General features: G+C 41.3%; 1 protein-coding gene across 14 annotated transcripts in view; it reads left to right on the top strand.

Annotated features, from left to right (window-relative positions):
* The window catches only part of LOC139661691 (sodium/calcium exchanger 2-like), a 62,973-nt gene extending 46,168 nt beyond the window's left edge, over nt 1–16,805 (top strand). For 3 of the 14 annotated variants that reach the window (XM_071540223.1, XM_071540229.1, XM_071540228.1), the window contains 5 exons: nt 346–363; nt 7,141–7,265; nt 10,959–11,058; nt 15,279–15,554; nt 16,429–16,805. In XM_071540223.1, coding sequence (XP_071396324.1) covers nt 346–363; nt 7,141–7,265; nt 10,959–11,058; nt 15,279–15,554; nt 16,429–16,805 — 896 coding nt within the window. Of the gene's footprint in view, nt 1–345; nt 364–442; nt 466–673; nt 692–1,048; nt 1,062–1,707; nt 1,722–2,273; nt 2,282–6,571; nt 6,577–6,865; nt 6,901–7,140; nt 7,266–10,958; nt 11,059–12,263; nt 12,267–15,278; nt 15,555–16,428 lie in introns of all 14 variants that reach the window. The other 11 variants (XM_071540236.1, XM_071540231.1, XM_071540230.1 and 8 more) reach the window with 9 other exon arrangements.
* Nucleotides 16,806–24,031: the final 7,226 nt, after the last annotated feature.

Below are 24,031 nucleotides of genomic sequence, written 5' to 3'. Positions count from 1 at the left end.
GAGAGTGTGACAAGGTGAGAAAGACAGAGAGATTAAGTATAGAGTGCGGGAGAAAGATGAATGAAAGAAAATAGCAGGTTTCTAGTGAAGTGAATCCACTTAGTTAGAATCTAACAACTCTAACTCTCTCTTAACTGTGAGAGTGTATGGAGTGTGTGTGTGTCTTTCTGTTTGTGTTTACCCTATACTTTCACCTGAATGTGAATGCTAAAGTCGGGTCTGATATATTATTAAACTGCCCTTTTGTTGCCTTGTTGCTGCCTGGCTGAATGCCTGCTGTTACTGACTGCTCTCTTTTCTCCACTCTCCTTCCCTTCCTTCTTTCTCCTCTCCACCTCTTCACAGCTCTGCTACTCAACCAAGGTAAGAAACCATCTGATTATTCCTACTGTAACATATAGGAGATCAATCCTAAGCCCAAGCATCTTCCTCCTTTACCAAGTAGAGCTTGATTTGGGTCAGAAAATGTAAATGTAATCCAAAACTAAACTGGAAACATTTCTGTCCAAGCCTGATCTGACCGTGAGGAGTTTACGTTTTTGTGAGCCCAAATCCAACTAAAGCCAAAAAATTGCTGAGAATTTTCTTACAACAAATTGCTGCTATCAGTAATATTTTAACCAGATCCTGACCCATATCCAAGCAGTTAAGTGAGAAATTCAGCCTGACTCAGCCTCAGTCCTTCTGTCGGGTCTGCAGCTTTCTCGTTGGTTTTCCCGACTGTAAAAAAATATATATAATATCAAATCCCCTGCACTGCACTTCAGCACCCACTGCATTCAGCCCATTACCATGCAACATACCTACAAAAATAAACGCTTACTTAGGCTTACAGCTCAGTGGCCTGCTTCTGTAGCCCACAGCTTCCGTGGGATTATGGGTTTTTAACCTCTCTTTATCCAGGAAAAGCTTGCTGAGTGTGCATGCTCGCTCATACGGTTTCACTGGGATTTGCCCAGTACAACCACAGCCTTCAACTGAGCAGCCTCACTGGTGCAGTTAGAGGGGGTTAAGTGATTTTCCAGGCTAATGCTGGGATTTGAACCAGCAACCGTCCGAGGGTCACAGGTTCAACTAAATGTACTAAAGGGATAGCAGTGGATTTTGCATTCATTTGAAGGTGTTGTTGTAAGTAAAAGATGAAAAGCTGCATCGATTTGAAATAGTTGCACTGCACAAAATCTCCATCTTAACATGTCATTTAGTCTATTATTGAGTCAAAAAAATCATAATTTTCTTAAAGTGAAAATATCCAATGCAAATCAACTTGTTTCAAGAATTTTGTAGAATCAAGTGTAATTTTCTTGATAGTAGTGCAGCAATCTACCTTATTCTGACTGGTTTCAACAGACTGTAGGAAATAAAATAGAACACTGTGTCCTTGGCCCTGAATATCATAGTGGAGTATTCAGTAAAGGATCTTCATGTGATGATCATGTCCTGATCACATGAAGAAGTCATGCGGCCGTCATGAGTGCATGTATGACTTCCACATAATGTAGAAGTTTAGCCCTCAGACTAGTGTTCATTGTTAGAGACAATCATGTAAGAATAGACTTTATGTTAGTGTGTATTGTAGAACTGGTTTTGACTAGTTTGAAGCGTGCATATTACATTAGCCATATATTGATTTCTTAGAAAAGGACGAACAAAGCAACTATACATACTGAAGTGTATAAAGAAACTGACATTTCTACCCTTTGTCAGAGAATATCCCGCAGGCCACTTGAGTGTGTGTGCTTAAGGTTTTATCTCCAGACATGTCTGAATAAAGAATCCACGGAAGACTCTTGAACCTTTGCTCGTTCATTTTGACCCACAAGGGTGAGACTCATTTTTCCCCTACAAGACTAACATCAGCTCATTGTGTGTGTGTCAGCTCAAGTGAAGCTGCATTGGAAACAAGTGGAGTTATCTCTCCTCGCTGGCAAAATGATTCTCTTGGTTTAAGAAGAATAAGATTTGAAGGCTGAATATGAGACTGAATGACTCGTTATGTAAGATGGACGTTGTTTGCAGTGTGTAATTAAGCAAAGCACCGAGGTCCTGACCGCATCACTGTCGTGCCAATAATGACGGTAACGCACACCCTCGAGTGTAATATTGCGATTATACAACAGTTACCAACAAAATAAAAGATATAAACAAAATGTATTCATATTGTGGGGCAATTCGCTCTCAAAATAAAAAACGTTTTGCTAGTGTTATCTCCGTTTCCCTGGAAATACATGGGGTCTGACTAATAACTGGAAAACAATCAGTCACGTCAGTAGACTCCTATGTAATGGAACCTAGTTTACTACTCCAGCAAGTAGGCAGAGCCTTAGTAACGACCTAGCAACAGAGACGATTTCTAGTCCCTGTTGAGTCAGCCAGCCAACTTGAGCTAATGCTTTCTAGAGATCGCGGGATTTCCCAAACTGAATAAATACCGCACATATAAACACAAAACTGCCTTGCTAGCTCAATCGTGTTGTAACTAAGATATCTGCTGAAAAAAATAATTTTTCCATGGACAGATTTAGCTACAATGTCCGCGAACTTCACATGTATTTTTAAGCTAGTAGCGCCGGGTCACCGACTCACCGGCACAGCTGATGGAGGATGCAGAGCGTCTGGTAACATCAAGGCTGAACAGAGTTAACGTAGCGTTATATTTAAATATATTGTATGATAATATATGGCGGAGTAATATTTAGTGATGAGCACGGCTAGGTGTGCTGTCATGCTGATTTGAGCACGTTCTAAATGTCTAGTTGACCAATCAGATCGCTAGGTCGGAACTACCTGTTGTATAACTTAAAACAAAGAAGTTGTGTCCATTGTAGCCATGGATGGAACTTCTTTATTTTCAATTACAACAATTCTGAATGGATTCAGTTTCTTATCTTTCGGATACAGCTCCCTTTGAATAGATACAACGTCTTCATTTCCATTTGCAGTAAATTTAAATGGACGCAACATTTTCTCTCAGTTGCCATCCTTCTGCCTCCATCCGCTCTGGTTTCCTACTCAGCCGTGGACGGACTTTGTTTACGCTGCCTGGGATTATAATGGCATTAGCTCTCATTTCTGCCGTCTCTTTTAGTCTTGCTTGAGGGTGAGACGGGTATTCGTCTGTTTACATTTGGATCACAGTACAACCGGCCTCTGAATCCCAGAACACAGTGTAATAGAACCGTTGAATCCTGACAAATGAGTTGGCACACTGAAGGCTTGGCTGAGGCTTGTTCTGCCTGCAGAGTGCAGATATATTTACGTATATCACAGTGTATGTGGCCTTGATCAGATAACCAAATGGACTGGCTTATAAGGAGAGCCTGCTGTGCCAGTGCTTTATCATCATATACAGTATATCTTATTATATCCGAATATTCAATTGCTTTTTATGACTATTTTGGTGCCTCCGAGTGTAGGAGGCAGAAGAGAAAGTAAGCAGGGTAAGGCGAAGGTTTGATTTATTATTCGTTTGTATGGAAATTGTTCTTGGATTGAATACAAAATGGGGAATGTAGAATACAGAACAGGGAACGAAGTAAACAGTGAGCCTGGAATGTGTTTTTTGATTATGGAAATAGTCGTGCAGCGTTTTGCCATGTAGAATGCCAAATGTTTATGATTTTTATATAAAAATACACATTTTATCATTCTAAGTCATAAATTGGAACTGCAGCATAGGAGAGCGTCCAATCCCTAGTAATTGAGAAGCTATAGATTCGCCCTTTCTGCTCAAATTCATTTCTGGTGTTGGGTTTGGACACTGGTAGGAAATCTGACAAATCAAAGAGAGCAAAATACAAAACTTTCTCCTGGACAGCAGCAAGCAAGCGCTCTGTCCAGAGGAAGCTGGACTCACCAACAATGAGCCGAACCTGCTGCCAAGATTTTTTTTTTTTTTTCACCACCTCCACCTCCACACAGACGGAGATATTTATGTCGGAGGAGTGGGCAGCTCACTGACAGCATGTTGCATGATTTTTGGGTAATGAAGTCCTTCAAACTTTCAAAAAATTCAGCAGTATCTCGCTGCCACTTGGGGCCGCCAAAGTGCGAAGTTGCATAGTGAAGCTTTAAAGTGTTTTACAACTGGTTACAAGCATTTCTCAATTTCTGAGTTAACCTTCTCAAAACGCACACACAAAAGACACAAAAGACATTAATTGACCACAAACCCCATTAACCCATTTTGCAAATACTCTTTTCAATTCAAGTTTTAAACATTCAAGTGGACAGCAATTTTCTAAATCATAAATACTATATTGAAATATCTGAAATATAGTCAAAATCCTAAAAAAGAAAAAAAAAGTAGGATATAATATATTGTTATAGAGACAAATGGTGTCAAACTGTTGATTGCAGTTATGTAAGCACAAAGCGGTTCAGAGGCAAAAAGATCATGGAAAAGCTCGAGACTCAGCTGGAGTGATGGCAGGCGATGACACACCAGTGACACCCCCCCCCCCACACACACACACACACACACACACACACACACACACCCCCAGCTTGTCAGCAGGGTGTTTGTCTTACTCAAAGCATGGGAGGCGTTTCCCTGCAGAGCCAACTCTCTGGTGACAGCCGCAAAAAAGTTGCTGCTAAGGGGAAACACCTCAGAATAAAGCACAGCCAGCAGGAACAAGAGGTGGTGTGTGTGTGTGTGTGTGTGTGTGTGTGTGTGTGTGTGTGTGTGTGTGTGTGTCTACATGTGTGTCTAATTGCCTCTATTTTTAGTGTGTATGTGTAAGTGTGTGTGTGTGTGCGTGCCCGCATGCGTGTTTCTGTGTTCATATGTCATAGGTCATGTGTGTATTAGTGCATCTGTGTGTGTTTGTGCATGTGTCTTGGTATGTCTGAGTGTGTGTGTGTGTGTGTGTGTCTGTGTGTGTGTGGTGTGTGTGTGTTCATGACAGCTTGAAACAGTGTCGATGAACACTCCAGGGACAGTTGCCATATGCTGCGTTGCTCTTTCACTCATTTCATAATTAGACACTGCTGCCTTTTGAACAGAGGGGAGGGCTATAATCTCTGCCTGCTCTTCACTTACGACACACACACACACACTCACACACTCAAAGCTTTTTGTCTCCATACCTCTTGGCCTCTCTCTCGTTTCCCCCTCTCTCTCTCTCTCTCTCTCTCTCTCTCTGTCGTTCCTGAGCAGAAAGGCAGGCTGGGAAAACGACACTTAAAGCGGACATGAAATAACACTCACGCGCACAAAAAGCTTGGCGAGAATCCTCAAAGTGTTTCAGAAGCTCCTGTTTTGTTTCCAGACACGCGACCAGAGCCCGCTACACCACCCACCCTCTCCCGGGCTTTTACGCTAATGTGATCCCTGATTGGCTCGGGGTCTTCGCTGCTTCTGTTAAGAGGAGCTCTGGTTGGTGTAGCTGCTGTTGCTACTCGGCTGGCAGCGGATCAATAACTCAAACGGGACCGCGTGTCAGCATTAATCCTCTCTTCCTGCTGGTTGCTGGTAGCTCCCTCTCTCTCTCTCTCTCCTCTCTCTCTCTCTCTCTCTCTCTCTCTCTCTCTCTCTCTCTCTCTCTCTCCTCCCTCTCTCTCCCTCTCTCTCCCTCTTCCAAACGTACAAACACAGGAAGACAGACCTGCTGTATATTATCTCTCTTAATCCCCCTGCGAATGGTGCAAGATTCAGTTCAGTGGCATCGTGAAAATGACACTTAGGGATGGGACGATCTGTTTATCTCACGATGCGATTCGATACGTGATCTGAGGTTCACGATTCAATACAACCCACGATACGATGTGACAAATAAAAGTTCAGTGACAACAAAGTCTGACTGTGCAGAATTCGGTTTATTTCTGAGACTCAAATCTTTCTAGCGATGCCATTGGCTGCTAGAATGTAAACAACAATTTAAAAATGTCATTACAAAGTGACAATAATATAATTTGGATGGAGAGCTTGTGAAACTGTGATGGTCAAGCGTCTCATTTGTGATTACTACAGCAGAATAACATGGAGACAATTCATTTTTCTGACCCACGATACAGACTGTCACATTTTTGTATTGCGATATATTGAATTGCAATATATCGTCCCGTCCCTAATGACAGTTACTTCACGACATCCATCATTGTAGAGTCAGCTCCAAATTGTTAATATAACCAAGCTGAATTTTTGTTTTAGTTGATGATAGTTGTTTGCCCAGTCATAGAGCTGATAAGACTCTGGGCCGGCTGTTCAAAATTATCTAAAGCATTAATTAAACTCTGATTGGTGTGGACTGATAAATACTGACACAGCGCTGATTTTTACTGTCAGAGTTAAATGGGGATGTTGGATGATGCAGGCGATTAGACATCTACACCTCGTGACTCTAAAATATCATTAATCATCACAACACGCATTATCTTGAATCAGAATCAGAAACTTAATTTGCCAGGTACAATGTACAAGGAATTTCTCTTGGTGCAGGTGTCAACATAAAAACTAATAAAAATAAGAAAAATGTAAAAATATGTATATATAGATACAATACAGTACAATACAGGGCAAATATACATATACAATAAAAAATAAAATGCAATGAGTGTTAGATTATAGGATCAGTGATATGTACAGTTAAAGTGCAAGTGTGCAGTTGGTGGCCTAGATTGGGAATGAAAAGTGCAAAACAATGTATATGTATTGTATTGTACAAAAATGTTGAATAAGCAGTAATCAAAATAATAGCCTATTTGTTTGCTGTTCTAAACCTCTAATGATATATTTTCTCTTTCATCCCGAACCTCAATAATGAAATATTGTTTACATCTTGAAATCAACTTTCCCGCCTCGCTCCGTCCGCTCCTTCCTTCCCATGGATCAACCTCTCTGATCTCTGTGTCCCTTCCTCACCACACCTTCACACACCCACACCGTCCATCTGTCACGTCCTCCCCCCGCGCAGCGTGAGAACACACACACACACACACACACACACACACACACACACAAACAGGTGACACGCATGAGCTAATGCACAAGTGATATAGCTCTAAATAAAATGCTGACTCGTACTCAATTATAGGAGGTTTAACTCGGAAATATCCATCTGTGTGACGTGTCGTAATTCCAATTTTCCCCCCGTTCCCTGTCCTTCTTGCCCCCCCCCACCCCCCCACCCCCCACAGAAGCGGCGGAGGGCCAGATGAGCGCCGAGGAGGAGGAGGCCAGGAGGATAGCTGAGATGGGGAAGCCGATCCTGGGGGAGCACAGCCGGCTGGAGGTGGTCATCGAGGAGTCCTATGAGTTCAAGGTGCAGCATCAAGTTAAATTCATTTACACTGTTCAAAGGTTCCACATGAAGCATTTTTTAAAAATCAATAAATAACAGCTAAATGACTTGTGATACCTTGGTATGATTACCATAAACAAATGAGAGCAGGGTGGAGACGATTGGTTGTCTCTATCTCACAGCAGTGGTTTTGTTGGTACTAGTGTTTCTCCACATTTCCCATAAACCCCGTTGCTTTATGTGTTCCTCAGCTTTTTTTTGTTCCATAAATTAATTTCCATTTGTGCTGTAAAGCGGGCCATCAGATTTCATACGAAATCCGATTTATTGGCACACAAAGTCAAATGCAGCGTTGATGCTGCAAATCTTCTGGGCCATGATCTCATTTGTTTATGGTAATTGTATCAGCGTCTCAAAATTAAAGTGGTAATGATTTATTGATGTGACTCTGGATAAGAGCATCAGCTAATTGCCAGGGATAAACTTACTATTATTCCCAGAAACCCCCCCTAGGTTTTTTCCCAGTCACCTTTGAGAGGTTAAGAGATTAAATGATTTCCAATGGTTGATTAAAAATATTGTTTGCATCGAGGTTATGAGTGTGCAGCAGTTTATTATTCCCCCACTCACCTTCACCGCCTTTCCCAGTTCATTTTCTATGGAGCAGCAGAGAGCGGCGGCGGACCTGATGCCATCGCAAGTTTAGCTCTCTGTTTTCTGTCAATGGGAGAACATATTAAAGGAGTCCTCAAATTGCGTGGTCTTCCCCTTTAAGCAAATTACTGATCGGGCACCTTATCCCTTCAGTTCACTGCAGAGCTTCACACCCCGCACATCTCATCTCATAGCGTTTCTACATCAGCTGACACAGAGCCGACCCTTCTCACGCCTCCTGAGCAGAGCTGAGCAAAGTGCAGCTGCGTTGCGCTCTGCTCTGCTGGCTGGGTTATGCAATCCACCATTATACCCTTTCTCACACTACTGAACCAAGGCACTGGCCCTCTTAGAGCAGGTCTAATATGGGTCTGAATTATTGAAAATGCATGAGTTGCATTCCATATATCAGCTTGCTCAGGGCATGCAGAATTCAAACTGGTGGTGCTAATATTGCCACCGTTTCCTTTTAGCCTTCTCCTGCAGGCGTTCCCCCTGTGCCTGAACAGCAAAATCAAAATGTGCATTGGGCTCGGATGTATTTTCAGCAAAAAAAGTAAACACCAAGCAATTACCAGCCACCTTTGAGTCAGTTTACTGGCCTCAATTCACAGAGGGTCCACCACACACACAGATGCTGGATTGCTTTTTAATTTTCTTAAGAGGAACTAAAACAGATTCTTAATTAAGGAAGCATTCGGTTCCCTTATGTGCAGCGAACTGAATCGTAAGCTGTTTAACCAGGAGCGCTGAGGGAAGTTTGCACAAGGTCGATGACTCATAGTTCTTTTACTCCTCTGAGTCTGTGTGGAGCGGAGAGACCGAACAATGTAAATATGAACAAGTCGTTCGTTTCAACATCATGTGTTTTTGAATTGAGACTTTGGGTGTTTTACAGGTTTCAGATATCGTGCAACTCACTCAACGCATAAATAATGATGTAAAACCCCAATTAAAGCATGGAAATATAGGATTGAATCAACTAGTTGGATCGAGTTCGACCGGTTTACATAATTGTCTCTCATTTTTATCCTAATTCAACCCAACAGAGACAAATTGTGTTTCTCTTTTGTCACACTGAGCAGTCAATGCTGTTCAGCTTCATTCACCTTTGATTGAAAGTTAAATAATGATACCAATGATAGGCTTGGTCTCATTCACTGGACAGAATGACAGTGGCTAATTGGTGTTTGTGTGTGTGTGTGTATGTATGCATGTTTTTTTCAGTTTTTTTCAATGTACAGCCAAAACACTGCAAACTTTAAATGTTGAAATTTCACCCAGTGGAAGAGGCATAGCAAACATCCACCTCAATTTCGGTAAAAAAAATAAAAAAAACATTCACTGGCACATAAGCACGGCTTGCTTGTTTAAAAATGTATTAATTGCACCGTAGGAACACACAGAGAGAGAGAGAGAGAGAGAGAGAGAGAGAGAGAGAGAGAGAGAGAGAGAGAGAGGGAGGGAGAGAGAGAGAAAACAAAATGAATGAGAACTGAACAAACATGAACAGAACAAATAGGAGCGTCTCGTTCCGTCCCTCCTGCCTCCACTCTGAACCCACTCCACTAACATTCAATATCCTCCTCCTCTATGTGATTACTAAACCTATTGACCCATTGTTGAAATATAATTGGCCTCGTCTCTTATGATTTGTGGGCAATGTGAACCAACTCGGGGAATAATACAATTCAGAATGATTGGCAGTTTGTTCCAGTGCGCCACAGATCAATGTCAGTGGATTGAAAAGCTCAGTTTGCTGCATGCACGGAAAAATAAATAGGAGAACACTATAAAGTTCTGTTGACTGAAATTGGATATTCGATGCGTTTATTTCCAAGATTGGTTGACATCGAGGGTTGAGTGTATGTGTTTAGTGTGTGTGTGTGTGTGTGTGTGTTAGGTATGTTATATATTCTGCTCATCCCTTGTACCTGCAGTGTGAAGCTGATGTGTGTCTAAAGTGGATTTGAAATGAACACCATCCCTCTAAACTAATAGTGTTGTGTCTTTTTTCTATAGCTGTGACGGGGTTAATGCAGCATACTGTAGATAAACACACAAGATCTATACTGATGTTCATGTTTTTCACATCTACTGGCTGGACACTGTTCATTTTACCTTCACACTCATAAATATCGCTTGCATGTAACATAAATCTATATATAAATAAATATAAATAATATAAATCCATATACTGTATCTACACCGCTGATACTGTTTGTAGCATTTCCTAAACAAATGAAACGTGTCGTCCCCCACGAATGATGCAGGCGCTCCTTGGGCCAATCAGTAACAAGATGCATCTTCCCTCCACGTTTCAACAAAATTGGACCAATGGCGCAGCAGTTTTGGCCTTTCAAAGTTTTAAATTTTGCCTTTAAATTATAGCAATCACGTTAATCAGTGTAACTTTTAAATATCAGAACACAGGGCCGAAGTATCACCCCTCCAAGTTTAATCAAAACTGCACCAGTGGCGTCTGAGATTTCAAAATTTTGCCCTTTAATTGAAGCACCACTATCAAGCCAATCAGTGTAATTTATAAGGATAGCTGGATTTGTATAGCAGGTTTTGAGTCACTCAGACTTGTCATTGTAAGAATTTTTTACCTTAAATTATAGCGCTCCCATCAAGTCAATCAGTGTAATTTTTACCACAGTACCAGACAGCAGTGAAAGATGAATCATCCCTCCGAGTCTCATCAAAATCAGCCCACTTGTGTTTGAGATATGACGTTTGAGTTTTGAATTTTTGGCCTTGAATTGCAGCACCCCAATTTGACTAATCAGGGTATTTTTTTAAATGATGAAACAGTGCAAATATGAATCATCCCTCCAAGTTTCATCAAAATCAGACCAGTGGTGTCTGAGATTTCACCTGAGAAAACTGAGACACAGCCTGATCCATAATCTCCACCTAATGACGACCATGATGACATTATAATCCAGTGTCCGTCTCTTAGTCTGCTGGTAACTAAGTGGCTCTGTCAGACAGCGCTTCACCTGTCCTGAACTCTAATTGGTTGCTGACAGAGTGTACTGTGCTTCTGATTGGCAGAGCACCGTTGACAAGCTCATTAAGAAGACCAACCTGGCGCTGGTTATCGGCACACACTCCTGGAGGGAACAGTTCGTGGAGGCTGTCACCGTCAGTGCAGGTGAGGGGTGTGTGTGTGTGTGTGTGTGTGTGTGTGTGTGTGTGCGTGTGTGTGTGTGTGTGTGTTTGTCTTGGACACACTAGCTTTCATGAGTTGATGGGATTCCAGGGAATGAAGAGACTCTTCACCAACCGCCTGAATGACACACACTCAACTACTCACAACAAATGGCTGTCCTCTCTGTGTGATTATCATTGAAGTATCCTATTACAGTTTTTCACAATTGCTTACACACATTTTCTGAAACTATAGGGTTCATTTTCTCAAAACTCTAAACACAAAACACAAAACCACTTACACAAAATGCAAAACTCCACAAATCACTGTCAAAATGAAGCACTGCATTCAAAACCATTTCTTTTCAAAATGCTATTTTGCAGTCTATCAAATGAATACATGTTTCTAACAACCGACTACACACTGATGTGCTTACAGTTTTTCTCAATTGTTTAAACGCATTTCCTGAAACTATAGCTCAATTTCTCAAAACTCTACACACAAAGCACAGCAACAGTTAACCTTTTGCCAAAACTACACAAATCTCTTGCAAAATGCATTCATGCATTCAAAACCATGTTCTCGCTTCTCAAGGTGGGGGGGGGGGGGGGTCCCAAAATAGGCTGCAATTTTACAGTAAAAATAAAGACTGTTGCCATGATACAATACAGTAAATATATCATCATATAAATAGTGCATTTGCTAGGTAAACCTAATTCTAATTCAGTACAGTACAGCAAAGTGTGTGAACTGTTATCACTTTGAGTGTTACAGTATTGTGTATGATACAATGCACATTTACTGTATTGTCCTGCCAGTGAGGTCCAGTTGGGCTGCACTGACAACCCAGGTTCCATCATGAGTCATACTGAACATTGTTAGAAGTGTTTTTTCATTTTCCTTATCAGTGCAATTATGAGTTTTGCCAAAATAGATAATATTTGTGTCTTCTAAAAACTCTAAGAAAATGCTTAGACTGTGTCAGTCTGGACAATGGATGTAATGATCTGTTATCATATACGAAATTTCATTTGAAACATTAGCTCGTCTCCCTCTTCCTTGTCCACCTTGTACATGTACACCTCCTCCTCTACCTCTACCTCTCTGTGCTGTGTGTTGCTCCATTGTTTTCCAGCACAGTAGAGGTCACCTGAGGTCTCTTTTATGCTCTGACAGATAATTGAAAAGTTTAGCCAATTGAGTTTGAGCTGGTGTGGCGTGAGTGAGACCAATTGGTAATTAGAGTTTGGCATTTGAAGGTCAGTGTTTTCCATGTGAACAAACAAGGCTTGATTATGAAAATTGTGCTAAATGATGAGATTTTGTGTGTAGAGTTGTGCAAAAATGTGATTTAGAATTGCTATTCGAGTGAAAACAAAGAGTTTTGCAGAAACAGTCTTTGTTGTTGACACATGAGCTTCAAGTTTTCACCACTGTGTGCATAGTTCCAGTTTTAGTGTGTAAACAATTGAGAAAAACTGTAACGGAAAACAATATTATGAATATTTCATCAGTAGACTTATGCCTTTTGCATTTTCAGAGTTAGACTCATGCACAGTAGCCTGTTGTAAAAGACTGTTACAGTATACAGTAATATAAAATACTTTATTTCAATCACAAATACTTTATTTAAACACTTGAATATGTGTTGGATATGTGAAGTGTTCTACATACAAAACACAATGCAGTAGGAGAAAAACAGAAAAAAAGGTTTTCTAAAAATAAAGTAAAAATAAAAAAATGAAAAAGGATAAAAAAAAAAAAAAAACAGCACCTCATCTACATCACAAGCCAAGACTGGTTGCCTCTCAGTTCTGCAGAAGATCTAAAATCATGATGTGATTGGCTAAGGTACAAGAATATTTCTATTTTTTTCAATATGAAATGACACATTACTGTAACATTGGCCAACCATCACTGAGTAGCACAGGCCTACTGATGTCTAAGACTACTACTACTACTACCACTACTACTACAGTATACTACAGTATAAAGAACAGCAGCATGGTGTAGAGGAGGCTACTTGCCAGTTCTCATTTCTGAATGTCTGGATGATGGAAGCAGCAGTGAAGCTCAGGTTGGTCTGGACTCTCTGCCCAGCCTCCCTCATGCTCAACCCATGTGGACCACATGGTGAGCCAAAGTGACCCGGATCTCATCTGAGACACAGTAACTGTTCTCCTTGTCCTCTTTGTCCCTGTCCTCCTCTTCCTCCTCTTCCTCTCACTCCTCTTCCTCTAGCTCTCACTGCAACATGGGTTTCCATTCTTCTCAAAAACAAGAGAGTTCACCTGTGGCCTTTTTTATAATATTGAACAATTCAGATATTAGTGTTTATATGTGTGATGAGTGGGTGTTGCCAATTGGTAAATGAATTTAAGCATTTGGGATGGCAGTGCTTCCAAATGAACACATGTGATTTTCGTTTTTGAATGTTGTGCCTAATATAGAGAATGAGAGAAAACTACACATTACTGTGTGTAGTGTTTTGCAAAAAGTGTGACTGAGAATTGCAAACTGAGTGAAAAGCAGAAAATGTGCTTGTAGGTTTGCAGACTTGGTTTAGGGATTTGATACATGAATTTCAGGTTTTAGTGATTATGTCCCAAGTTCCAGTTTTAGTGTGTAAACAATTGTGAAAGGCTGTAAGATGCTACATGTTGGCCAGTCTAGTAATTCTTATATGCCAAGGAAAAACATTTTTACAAAGAGATGATGAAGATGCAGAGGAAGAAGGTAACTGTATTTGTCAGTTTACAGGTAACAGCTAACTGTTACCTGCTGTAAATGTCACATTTACACATTTAAGTCAAGCCTCCAATTAAAGTGGTGAATGTTTGCCAGTCTGATCCCTATTTAAATGCCAAGGTAAACAAATTAAAAACAGTTTGATGGGCAGCAAATCACCTGAGCTTTAAATTTGTCTTCCCCCTAGTTATACACAACCATGTATTTCTGCCTTTTGAGTCAACAGAGCTCATTAAGATCATATTTAAAAGACTTCTACCACGCCTACTGTATACATCAAGACTGCATTGACTACAGCTTCACAAATTGCCGGCACACACTTTGCTTATGGGAGGTAAACAAACAGTTTAATTTTGGGATCTCATCATGATCAGATAATAAGGAGTGATGAATTATTGAACAAGTCCCTTTACTGTCAGGGGAGAACGGTAACGCTCGCTCAGACCCACATAAACACATGAAAACACACACAAACACACACACTCAGTTGTCACAATGAAGCGGAGGTACAGTATCTTGTGTCTTCTATTTAACATGAAAAAGCGGTAAAACTGGTGAAAACAAGCTTCATTAGAGGCATTATAGAGTATTTGTAATGCAAGCACACCCTCTAGTGGAATTAAAGTTTCAGTACAGACAATATTATTCCACTGATATCAAACAAGCAAATGTTTTCAGTTCAAGTCTATCCATATAAAACAAACAAAACCCCATAGAAATGTATTCCTATAGCATATAAACATGAATGCCATCGTTGCACCATGTGTGTCAGTATGTACTGTGAAGCCGTTAAGATGTCTCCACACCGATGTCACCAAGACAAATTGCTGTAGATTTCTTGTACTTGGCAATTACATTTTGTTCTGATTTGAATCCTCTCTGTGAGCGTTTACCAGCACACAGGATTTGATGTTGCAGTCCTTTGCGCCATAATCCAAGGTTCAAGGGGTGGCAGATCTGTCATTGACAACAAGAACTGGGTTCTATTTCTGATTTGGGACAAACTCTTTGATGTGGTAATCTACAAAACTAGAGATCCTTTCTGTGAGGCCCCCAACAGCAGACATGACAGGTCTACCTGGAGGATTCTGTAGATCTATATGAATCTGGAGGATTAGGCAGCTCGTAATTCAGTCCGTTCCAAATGTCAAATCCAAAGGTCAGTCCAAACAGGCAAAGGTACAGAATCGTGAGGCAAAGAACAAAACCGAAGTTATAGGCAGAGATCATAACAGGCAGGAACAGAACTAAACAGGCGGGATACGTATCTGGCAAAAACACAAAATGACGATCTGGCAGAGAACTGGTGCACCCTTGGTTGAGCTGGAGGCTCCGGCAGAGTCCATGACATAAGGTCTGAGTCTCTGCTGGCCCACAACACTTCCAGAAAGCTCTTCAGTGATTTCTGGCATCTAACAAGCCAACACATCATCTCTTTTCTCTTTCTTTCTCTTCTCTCTCTTCTCTGCTCTCAGGTGACGGCGACGACGACGAGGAGGGCCGCGAGGAGCGCCTTCCGTCTTGTTACGACTACGTCATGCACTTCCTGACCGTCTTCTGGAAGGTTCTGTTCGCCTGCGTCCCGCCCACCGAGTACTGGAACGGCTGGGCCTGCTTCTGCGTCTCCATCACCGCCATCGGCCTCCTCACCGCCGTCATAGGAGACCTGGCGTCGCACTTCGGCTGCACCGTGGGGCTCCGGGACACCGTGACCGCCGTGGTGTTCGTGGCGTTGGGAACCTCCATTCCAGGTGAGCCAGTACGCTTCGTCAAAGGGTGTTGTGTGTGAGTGTGTGTGAGTGAGTGTGTGTGTGTGTGTGTGTGTGTGTATAAGGAAATTTGGGTCAAATGTTAGTTTAGTGGACAATTTTTAGACATTTTAGACACAATTTAGACATTGTCAGGTAAGTTGTCAAATATAGAAGAAGTATACTAAATGGCAACACTTTACAATAAGGGTCACTAAGTTAAGGGTTAGTTAATGCTTAATAAGCATTAACTAACCTTAATTAACAGTTAACTAATGTGTAATTTACTAATGGTTTTCATGTTAACTAAGGTATTAATTTCTACATTATTTAATAGTTTACAAAGATGACTATTAAATAATGTATAAATTAATACCTTAGTTAACATGAACACATTAGTAAATGATTACCAGACACATTAGTTAACTGTTAATTAAGGGTTAGTTCATGTTTATTAAGCATTAAATAACCTTTAACTTAGTGACCCTTATTGTAAAGTGTTACCTACTAAATTTGATAATTGCTTATTAACATGCATATTAGTACTCTATTGGTTCATTATTAGTCATTACAAACCACTTAATAGCGCCTTATTCTAAGCAACTTACTAACAGTTAATATGTGTTCACTAATCTAAAGTTTTACCCTAAATTTATTTAAAGTATAAGTATAAGTATATTTAGACCTTCCTGTGACTTGTGTCTTAAGTTTCTGTCCAAAGTGCCAAACTTTATCCAAATAGGCAAAAAATGTCAGCCAAAAATGTTCAGAAGTTTGTTGTGTTGTGTTAAGGGTGGATTTTTCCTTTAAAATGTATGCATGTATCCTTGTGTGTGTGTGGATGTTTCATTCTCTCCGCCTCTTTCTCTCCTCCCAGACACCTTTGCCAGTAAAGTGGCCGCCACACAGGACCAGCACGCCGACGCGTCCGTCGGAAACGTCACCGGTAGCAACGCCGTCAACGTGTTCCTGGGTATCGGCGTGGCCTGGTCTGTCGCCGCCATCTACTGGAGAGTCCAGGGGAAAACCTTTAACGTGGACCCGGGCTCGTTGGCCTTCTCCGTCACCCTCTTCACCATCTTCGCTTTCATCTGCATGGGCGTGCTCTTGTTCCGACGCCGGCCCTCCATTGGCGGAGAGCTCGGCGGTCCGAAGGTGCCCCGCCTGCTGACCAGCCTGCTCTTCCTCGGCCTGTGGTTCCTCTACATCCTCTTCTCCAGCCTGGAGGCCTACTGCCACATCGACGGCTTTTAGAATGAGAAGGAGAACGTTCTGGAAGAATATTGCACCGCGTCACACACACACACATACTTTGACATTCAATCCATACAGTCCATAGTTAGACATGATACAAGTTACAGATTCATCCGTTTAATAGGGCTTAGTGCAGCCTGGATATGTCTTGCTTCTTTGATCTGATGCAGATTACGTACACAGGGATATTTCAATACTTCTGATACATGATTGACACCCACACGTTGCAAACACTGGCACACTATATGCACACACGTATAAACCGATCACACCAAACGCACACACAACTACAGGCATGATAGGGGGCAAAAGCAAGTGTTTGTGAGGGAAGAGAAGCGTGAATACAAAGGATTACTGCAGCAAAGTTGGTAGAGGGGTTTTCTGAAGACAGAGAGAAAGAGAGAAAGTGTAGAGAGAGAGAGAGAGTGATGGACAGGCGTTAAGGAGAAAGCTGACATTTGAGAGGTGCGCCGCCCAGCTCGGCTTCACTGACAGGGCTGGGTCAGCGTCTAGACAGGAGGTTCATTCAGTGGCAAGGTAAGGTTTTCAAAGCCAGGAGGATTTAGGTTAGATTGGAAAAGAAACTGCCTTGTAATGGAATAGAGGGATCAGACCACCGATAGAGAGGAGCAGGCCTGGGACCCGAACCGCGGACACCGGACAAAAACGAAGCGACTATCGATCCGAGAGTTGCGTGGAAAGAACAACAACAACACCCTTGTTTCCTTCAACAAAAAAGGGTTTTCAAACACCGTCTCTCCCATCCCTCCTCTTAATCCACTCCTCTAATGGTACATCTTCACATTTCTTTCGTTGAGGAGGGGAGCGCCGTGTGAGAACAGGAGTGGAATGTTTACAGCAACAACAACAACAACAACAACAACACAACTGAAACTTCGGCCATTATTTATTGCAGTGGGGGACTTGGACAATGGTGATAGTTATCTTATATATGGATGGAAGCGTCTCTCCACATTGTGCTGTTGTAAATACCAGTGTACATATAGAGTGTAGATGTTGTTTTCGATGGGTAAAATCAAGATGCCTACCGCTGAAACAGAGAGGGGGGAAAATAATGATCCACCAGAACGGATTGCTACTAAACTGTATAGACACTCAAATTACAGCGAAGGAAGCACAGCAGTCTATAAGTGACTTTGTGAACGGAGCTGAACCACCTGGCGTCTTGAGCGGAGGTTTCTTCCTCTTCTGTCAGAAAAAGCGGCTCTTTTGTTCTGTTTCACTCGAGTCCAGACCGGAGCAGCCCAGATCCTCGCTCCCCGTTCATCAGAATATCGGAGACACTGTACATTTTTTTTTACGAGCGCCGGAGCTGGAGCCCGAGTGCAGATGAATGGCGGTTTAGCTGTGCGGCTGTGCTGAAAGTTTAAATATGGTTTTATGTCTCTGCTGACTGAGCAGATGGTCGGTCAGCCTGCGGTCCATCAGAATGAGTTACTGTCCACTGACGACTGATGCTGAGTGAGCGCAGCAGTGATCGTCTCCTCTGCTCTCGACGAGGCTGGTGGTTACAGCACATGGACAGGGTTTGGGGGGTAATGGACAACAGTTAATGGGGTTACAGTAATCTGATTGCATGTATTGGAACTGGAGTATTCTGATTACAAAAACTGACAATAATCAGAATACAGATACTTAAAGAAATAGGTGATTACTTGGGTTACTTGGAGACATGTTTGAAGGGAAAGTGTCATTTAGTCTGTTAGATGTTATTTTACTGATGTTAGAATAATGGTTGATAATGGTTAATGATAATAACACTAATCAAACTTTAGCCTATAAACTGGAATAAATTGTTCATTTAACTGCATATTCTGGATGCGGAGGCAAGTTCTGGATTTTGGAGGCAAAAATGACTGAAATCTAAGAAATTGAAAAGTTACTGTAATGTAATGATTATGTTACTGAGTTTGAGTATTCCAGTGGATTGCATTACTGATTACAAAATGAACCAGATAATCAGTAATGTGTAACAGATTACATTTTGAAAATAACCTTTCCAACTGTGTGCATTAACAGCTGTGGTGAATACTGCAGATTTCACATGTTGTTCCCTGCAAAACACATCTGTACAATCTGGTTTTATCTATTACAGCCAAACCAGAAGGTTATGTTACAGCAGGGGAGCATGTGTTGTAAATGCATGCTTATCTAACGGGTGGGAAACTCATCCCAGAGACCAGCCAAACGCTGTTACTGTACATTTTGAATGTGGCTGGTAAAGTTTTATTTTACAACCAGCCACTTTGGCGTTCAACCAGCCATCATCTAGAGATTTTTTTTCCACTATAAAAATCAGATTTGGCTGGTGAAACTGTAAACTTGGCTGAAGCTTTTTGGAATCCACCAGAGACTGTGACTGGTGGATTTAAAGAGAGAGAGGGTTTCCAGAGCCATACCTCCTCAACTTCCCTTCAAATGTGTTTCTTTACAGGATATATGCCATGTTAAGTCAGGGCCAAAGCCCTATAGTGACAGAGGTTTGTATGTCAACCTGACAACCTGAAAGAAGATTTTTGCATGCCCCCATCCTGCTGAATTGCCAGATATTTAGCATCTTTACATAGTAATTCTCAGATATATGTAAAAGTGAATGAGCTGAACCAGTGTACATACTGTAAATTACATCCCTGCATCCGTGTGTCTGCTCAGTGGACAGTAAACCATCAGCTGTAACTTGATAGATAAATCTTTCTATATGAAGCGCTGCATGTAGGCAGACAGGAGGGAGGAGAGGTGACAAGTGTTCAGTCCAGTGGAAGGTCAGAGAGAACCGAGGAACCAGAAGGGACATTTTCCACCTCAGAAGGACCATAAGAGTGTAGCGTAGGCGACATATCCCGTAACACCCGATGTAATCCACTTTCTCAAAATGTTTGTGTTGATATTTGTTACCTGTGGTTTGTGAATCTTTGCTGTAGAGGCCCTTTCTGCCCCGAGCGGAGGGACTGAGGGCTGAGCATAGACATAAAATTCAGCCACCACTGTGGCATTGTGGGTAGTGACATACTAATCTATTACTGTGGCATGTATCCTGACAGACTAATCGTTTTCATAGCGATAGTAGCACGGTTACAGCATGGTTGACTCTGACAAATATGCATGGTTTGGTCAAAACAAGACCTAACAGTGTTAGTTTACTTTCAAGGGTGAAGCCTCAAAAGCCCATTGTCCAGTGACTTCTGATCAAATCATTTCAGACAAAACAACAAAACAAATTCCTGACATCAACTATCAGTCTGCACAAGATCCTAATCTACTCCATATTGATTACTTGCTACAGGATCCTACCCATCAAATGCCTTAAGAAAGACTCTCCAGTAAAACGCTCTAGTATTCAAGCTTTCAACTGTACAAACTCTGTCCTGGCTGCACTTTCTTTAATATTACTCATTTAGACAGTGTTTTGTTTTGTTTTCTTTCGTCAACACCAGGAAACAAACCTGTTAGTGTGCAATTAAGTGAGAATCACCAGAGCCAAACTATTAGCAGACTGTAGAAAGCTTTTCTGGTGGTACAACAGTACAACATCCTCGAAGGTGAAACTAGACATTTCGCTCTGTTTCACCTCTTTTTGTCCTGTGGGAAGGGGAGTGTTGTAATTACTTTGTGGTGAGAGTGCAATAGTAGGGCAGAACACACTAAAAATGACTGAATATTATGGTAGAAAATCAGTAGACGTCTTGAGAGGGCAGTCTAGGCTCTAACGTCCACTAGGCTTTCTTTGCTTACAGCCCATTTACATCAACAGCAGGCAGTGCTTAGCTTTGTTGACGACAATTGAGGTTTTCCACAGAAAAGCTTTGCAGTAGTGGCAGAGTAATTATAGGTTTAAATGTATGAAAGAGCATTTTTTTTAATAGGCTGTCGTCTCCTGCTGTACAAATGGAAAACGCAGCCCTTTTAAGGCATGTACGTGTTGCTCAGTATTGCATGGAGGAGCGTGAGGAGAGACGTCAGGGAGAATAATGCGCAGGATCATTAAGTGTTTCATAAAGTCCTCGCCCCATCGGCTGCTAAACGGACAGTACACAAATCTACAAAACTCAACCCAGAACGCACAAGCAGCGAGGCGCGGACTGACGGAGACGCACAGTCCTGCCTCCGCTTTGCTGTGACATTCACACACCGACAGTTCAGATATATATATCACTTTCAACACCGGCTGAAATGGCGCTGCGTAAATAAATGCCACAGCAAATGGAGCAAGTAGTGTGCGACTTTTTTTTTTTCCTTCTTTTTATTGTATGATAGAAAAAGTAGACTTAGGACTTAGGTACAGTAAGTGTTAGCTTAGGTGATTCACCGTGTCATCATGTCACAGTCAGCCCTTTCATTATTGAAATATTCACTGCCTAATATCATTACATTGCGTATTTCTGTAAGGACGTTATACTTTGTGCTGCAGGTGCATTACAAACATTTTCTCTTCTAAAGCACCTAGAGATCTTCACCCACAAACAATAAGTGCTATACAAGTGGAATTTGTTATTACTATTATTATTACACACGATAATATCAGAAAGATTCGATTCGTTTACCCTTAACTAACCATACTTTGTAAACTTTCTAAAGATTTTGTATCTTTTCCTCGCAGATATAGCTGAGGTGGATTTTTTTGTACTTCCAAACAATGTTTAGAGTAGCATCAATATACAGTTGGTAGAGATTAGTGTAGATTATGCCATTATTGAATTTAGTGGATTAGATTTTGATACATTTTCCACAATGAGGAAACTCCCCCTTGAATCAGTGTAGTCTACCATAACCCAACATAATCTCATCTGATTTACAACTACTTTGTCTGCTGACTTGTTTGTGTCCGTGTTACATAACGCTTATGTATATTTCTTCTCACCAGATAATTTATTTAGATATTTATTTATTTACAAAAAGATTATTTATCTATAGATAAGCTGCACCGCACGTCCTTGAGGCAAAACAGTTTGGTGTTTAGTTCAGGGAGTGTGGATTCAATGTGCAATACAGAAAAACAAAGCATACATCTTATTTCGTTCATATAGCTTCGATGAGAAGTCAGCTACGTTTTACCCCAGGTAGGAGGTAAAAACAGAAAAAAGCAAACATCCTTTTTGCTCCAGTGTTTGTTGCGCCCTCCGCCAACTTACATTTATTTATCCGGTTTTCTTGAAGGAGGAGTTTTTTGAGTGTAAGTAGCATGTTTACATGAAGAAACAGTGCTGAACATTGCCAGTATAATTGTCAGTCTTGGGTTGTCATGAGCAAAAGAGGGAAGTTTATAAATATCGGTGGTGCTCATGCGGCAGGTCGCTGCTGAGTGAGGCTTAAAGTAGCAGCCTAATGTAGTCTACACACTAAACTACAAGGTGGGACCAAGTTTAGATCACACACACACACACATACACACAGGTTCGTGTGCTATCTACGACTGGGTCAAAACCATCAGCAACACTGGGTACAAAATGGATCACCAGTAGGGATGGGGCAATATGCTTATCTCACGATACGATTCGATACGCGATATGGGGTTCACGATTCGATTCAAGGTTTACGATGTGATAAATAAAAGTTGTATGACTAAGTATGACTATTTCTAAGCCACAAATAGTTCTAGCGATGGCATTGGCTCGCTAAAATGCAAACAGCAATTTAAAAACGTCGTTACAAAATGACAATAATATAATTCGGATGGAGAGCTTGTGAAACTGTCATGGTCAAGCGTCTCATCTGTGATTGAATAAAACGCAGCTAATATCACCGTTCATTTTGGCATTGTCACATTTTTGTATCGCGATATATATATATTGACTTTCGGTATACTATATCGTCCCATCCCTAATCACCGGTGATGTCGTTGCGCCCGGTGGACCCAGTTCTGTCCCGGTGAATGTGACGCAGGTCTGGCTCCGCACCCGAAAAAACAGAACTGTCCACAATGTCCAGACAATGTTCCGTGTTTTGATGAACTTCTGTACTAACTGTCTGGCTTCGGCCCTTTGCTGTTCTGTAGCTAGATGTGATGTCCCCCCCCCCCCCACCCCTACATCCCCCTCTTTACCCCCCACCCCAATGTGTTCCTGTGTTTGTTTCCTCCGTGTTCCTCTGCAGATGCATGATGACTCCCCTCGTTCTGTGTGTTAGCAGCATGGTCTACTGTGATTGGACGCCTATAGGCATATTTTATCGGGTCGATTCCCACGGTTGAATCCCACAAAAAACCAGTTAGCTCTTTGTAAAAAAATAAGCTGAGCAAGTGACACACAGATGCACCACACACAGACATACAGCTACAGATTGGAGCACACACACACACACACACACACACACACATGAACACACACACACCCCATTTATGGATTCAGTGTCGACTGCGTATTTATTTCATTACCTTTAGAAGCTGTGAAAAGAGCCTGCTCTGTTGTGTCAAGGCTACGTCCGAAACGAGCAACATCCCAGTTCATCTTTTTGTTTGTTGGTGTATGATATTTCTGTGTCTGTGTTAGTGTACCCCCCCCCCCTTCTTCTTCTTCTCTTCTCTTCCTCTCCCTCTATATTTGAGGTGAGAGGTCCCATTCCCCTCCAGGTCTTGCTCTTCAACGTGTCTCTTTGTGAAGTTTTTCCTGTGATGAAAATTTCTCTCTCTGCCTGAACCTTTCTAGCGAAATAATGACCGAGTTAATACGATATCATGTGATAGAGATATACATTTATCTAATACTGTAATAAATTATTAACTGAAGATGATATTTAAATTTTTTTTATGAAATGAGGAAAAAAAATGCTTAGAAAAAAAAAGATGACACTTGTTTTTGAGAACATGGCATGAGGTGTAATGTGTTACTGAAAGAAAATGAAGCTCTTTAATCAACTGAAGTTGACCTTATTTGAATATAGTTTATTTATTTTCAAGGCTTACTGTGTCTGAGTCTTTATTTTTGCACTAAATGAACATACCAACACACCAACACACACACATCAAGACCCAGAGCTGCTGCTACTTGCTACTACTACTTTTATACTTTTATATATACATGTATATTTGCTTGGTAGGCTAAGTGTACAGAGGGAGAGTTAGTCAGTAAGTTAATCACTCATATCAATCATCAGATAGTTCTGGTGGCTGAGTCATGCTAAAACTGTTGACACTGTCACAGTAAAAGTTAAACAGTAATAGTAAAAGTAAAAGTAATGCGCAAACTGAAAATCAACTCATATACCGATAG

This window comes from Centroberyx affinis, unplaced genomic scaffold, assembly GCF_046629955.1.
Source record: "Centroberyx affinis isolate AG114_WGS23_722 - 3 ecotype Tasmania unplaced genomic scaffold, CSIRO-AGI_Caff_v1 ptg003587l_1, whole genome shotgun sequence".
Taxonomy (NCBI): Eukaryota; Metazoa; Chordata; class Actinopteri; order Beryciformes; family Berycidae; genus Centroberyx; species Centroberyx affinis.
Note: the sequence above shows the minus strand (reverse complement) of the source record. Positions and strands in the feature narration are given on the sequence as shown.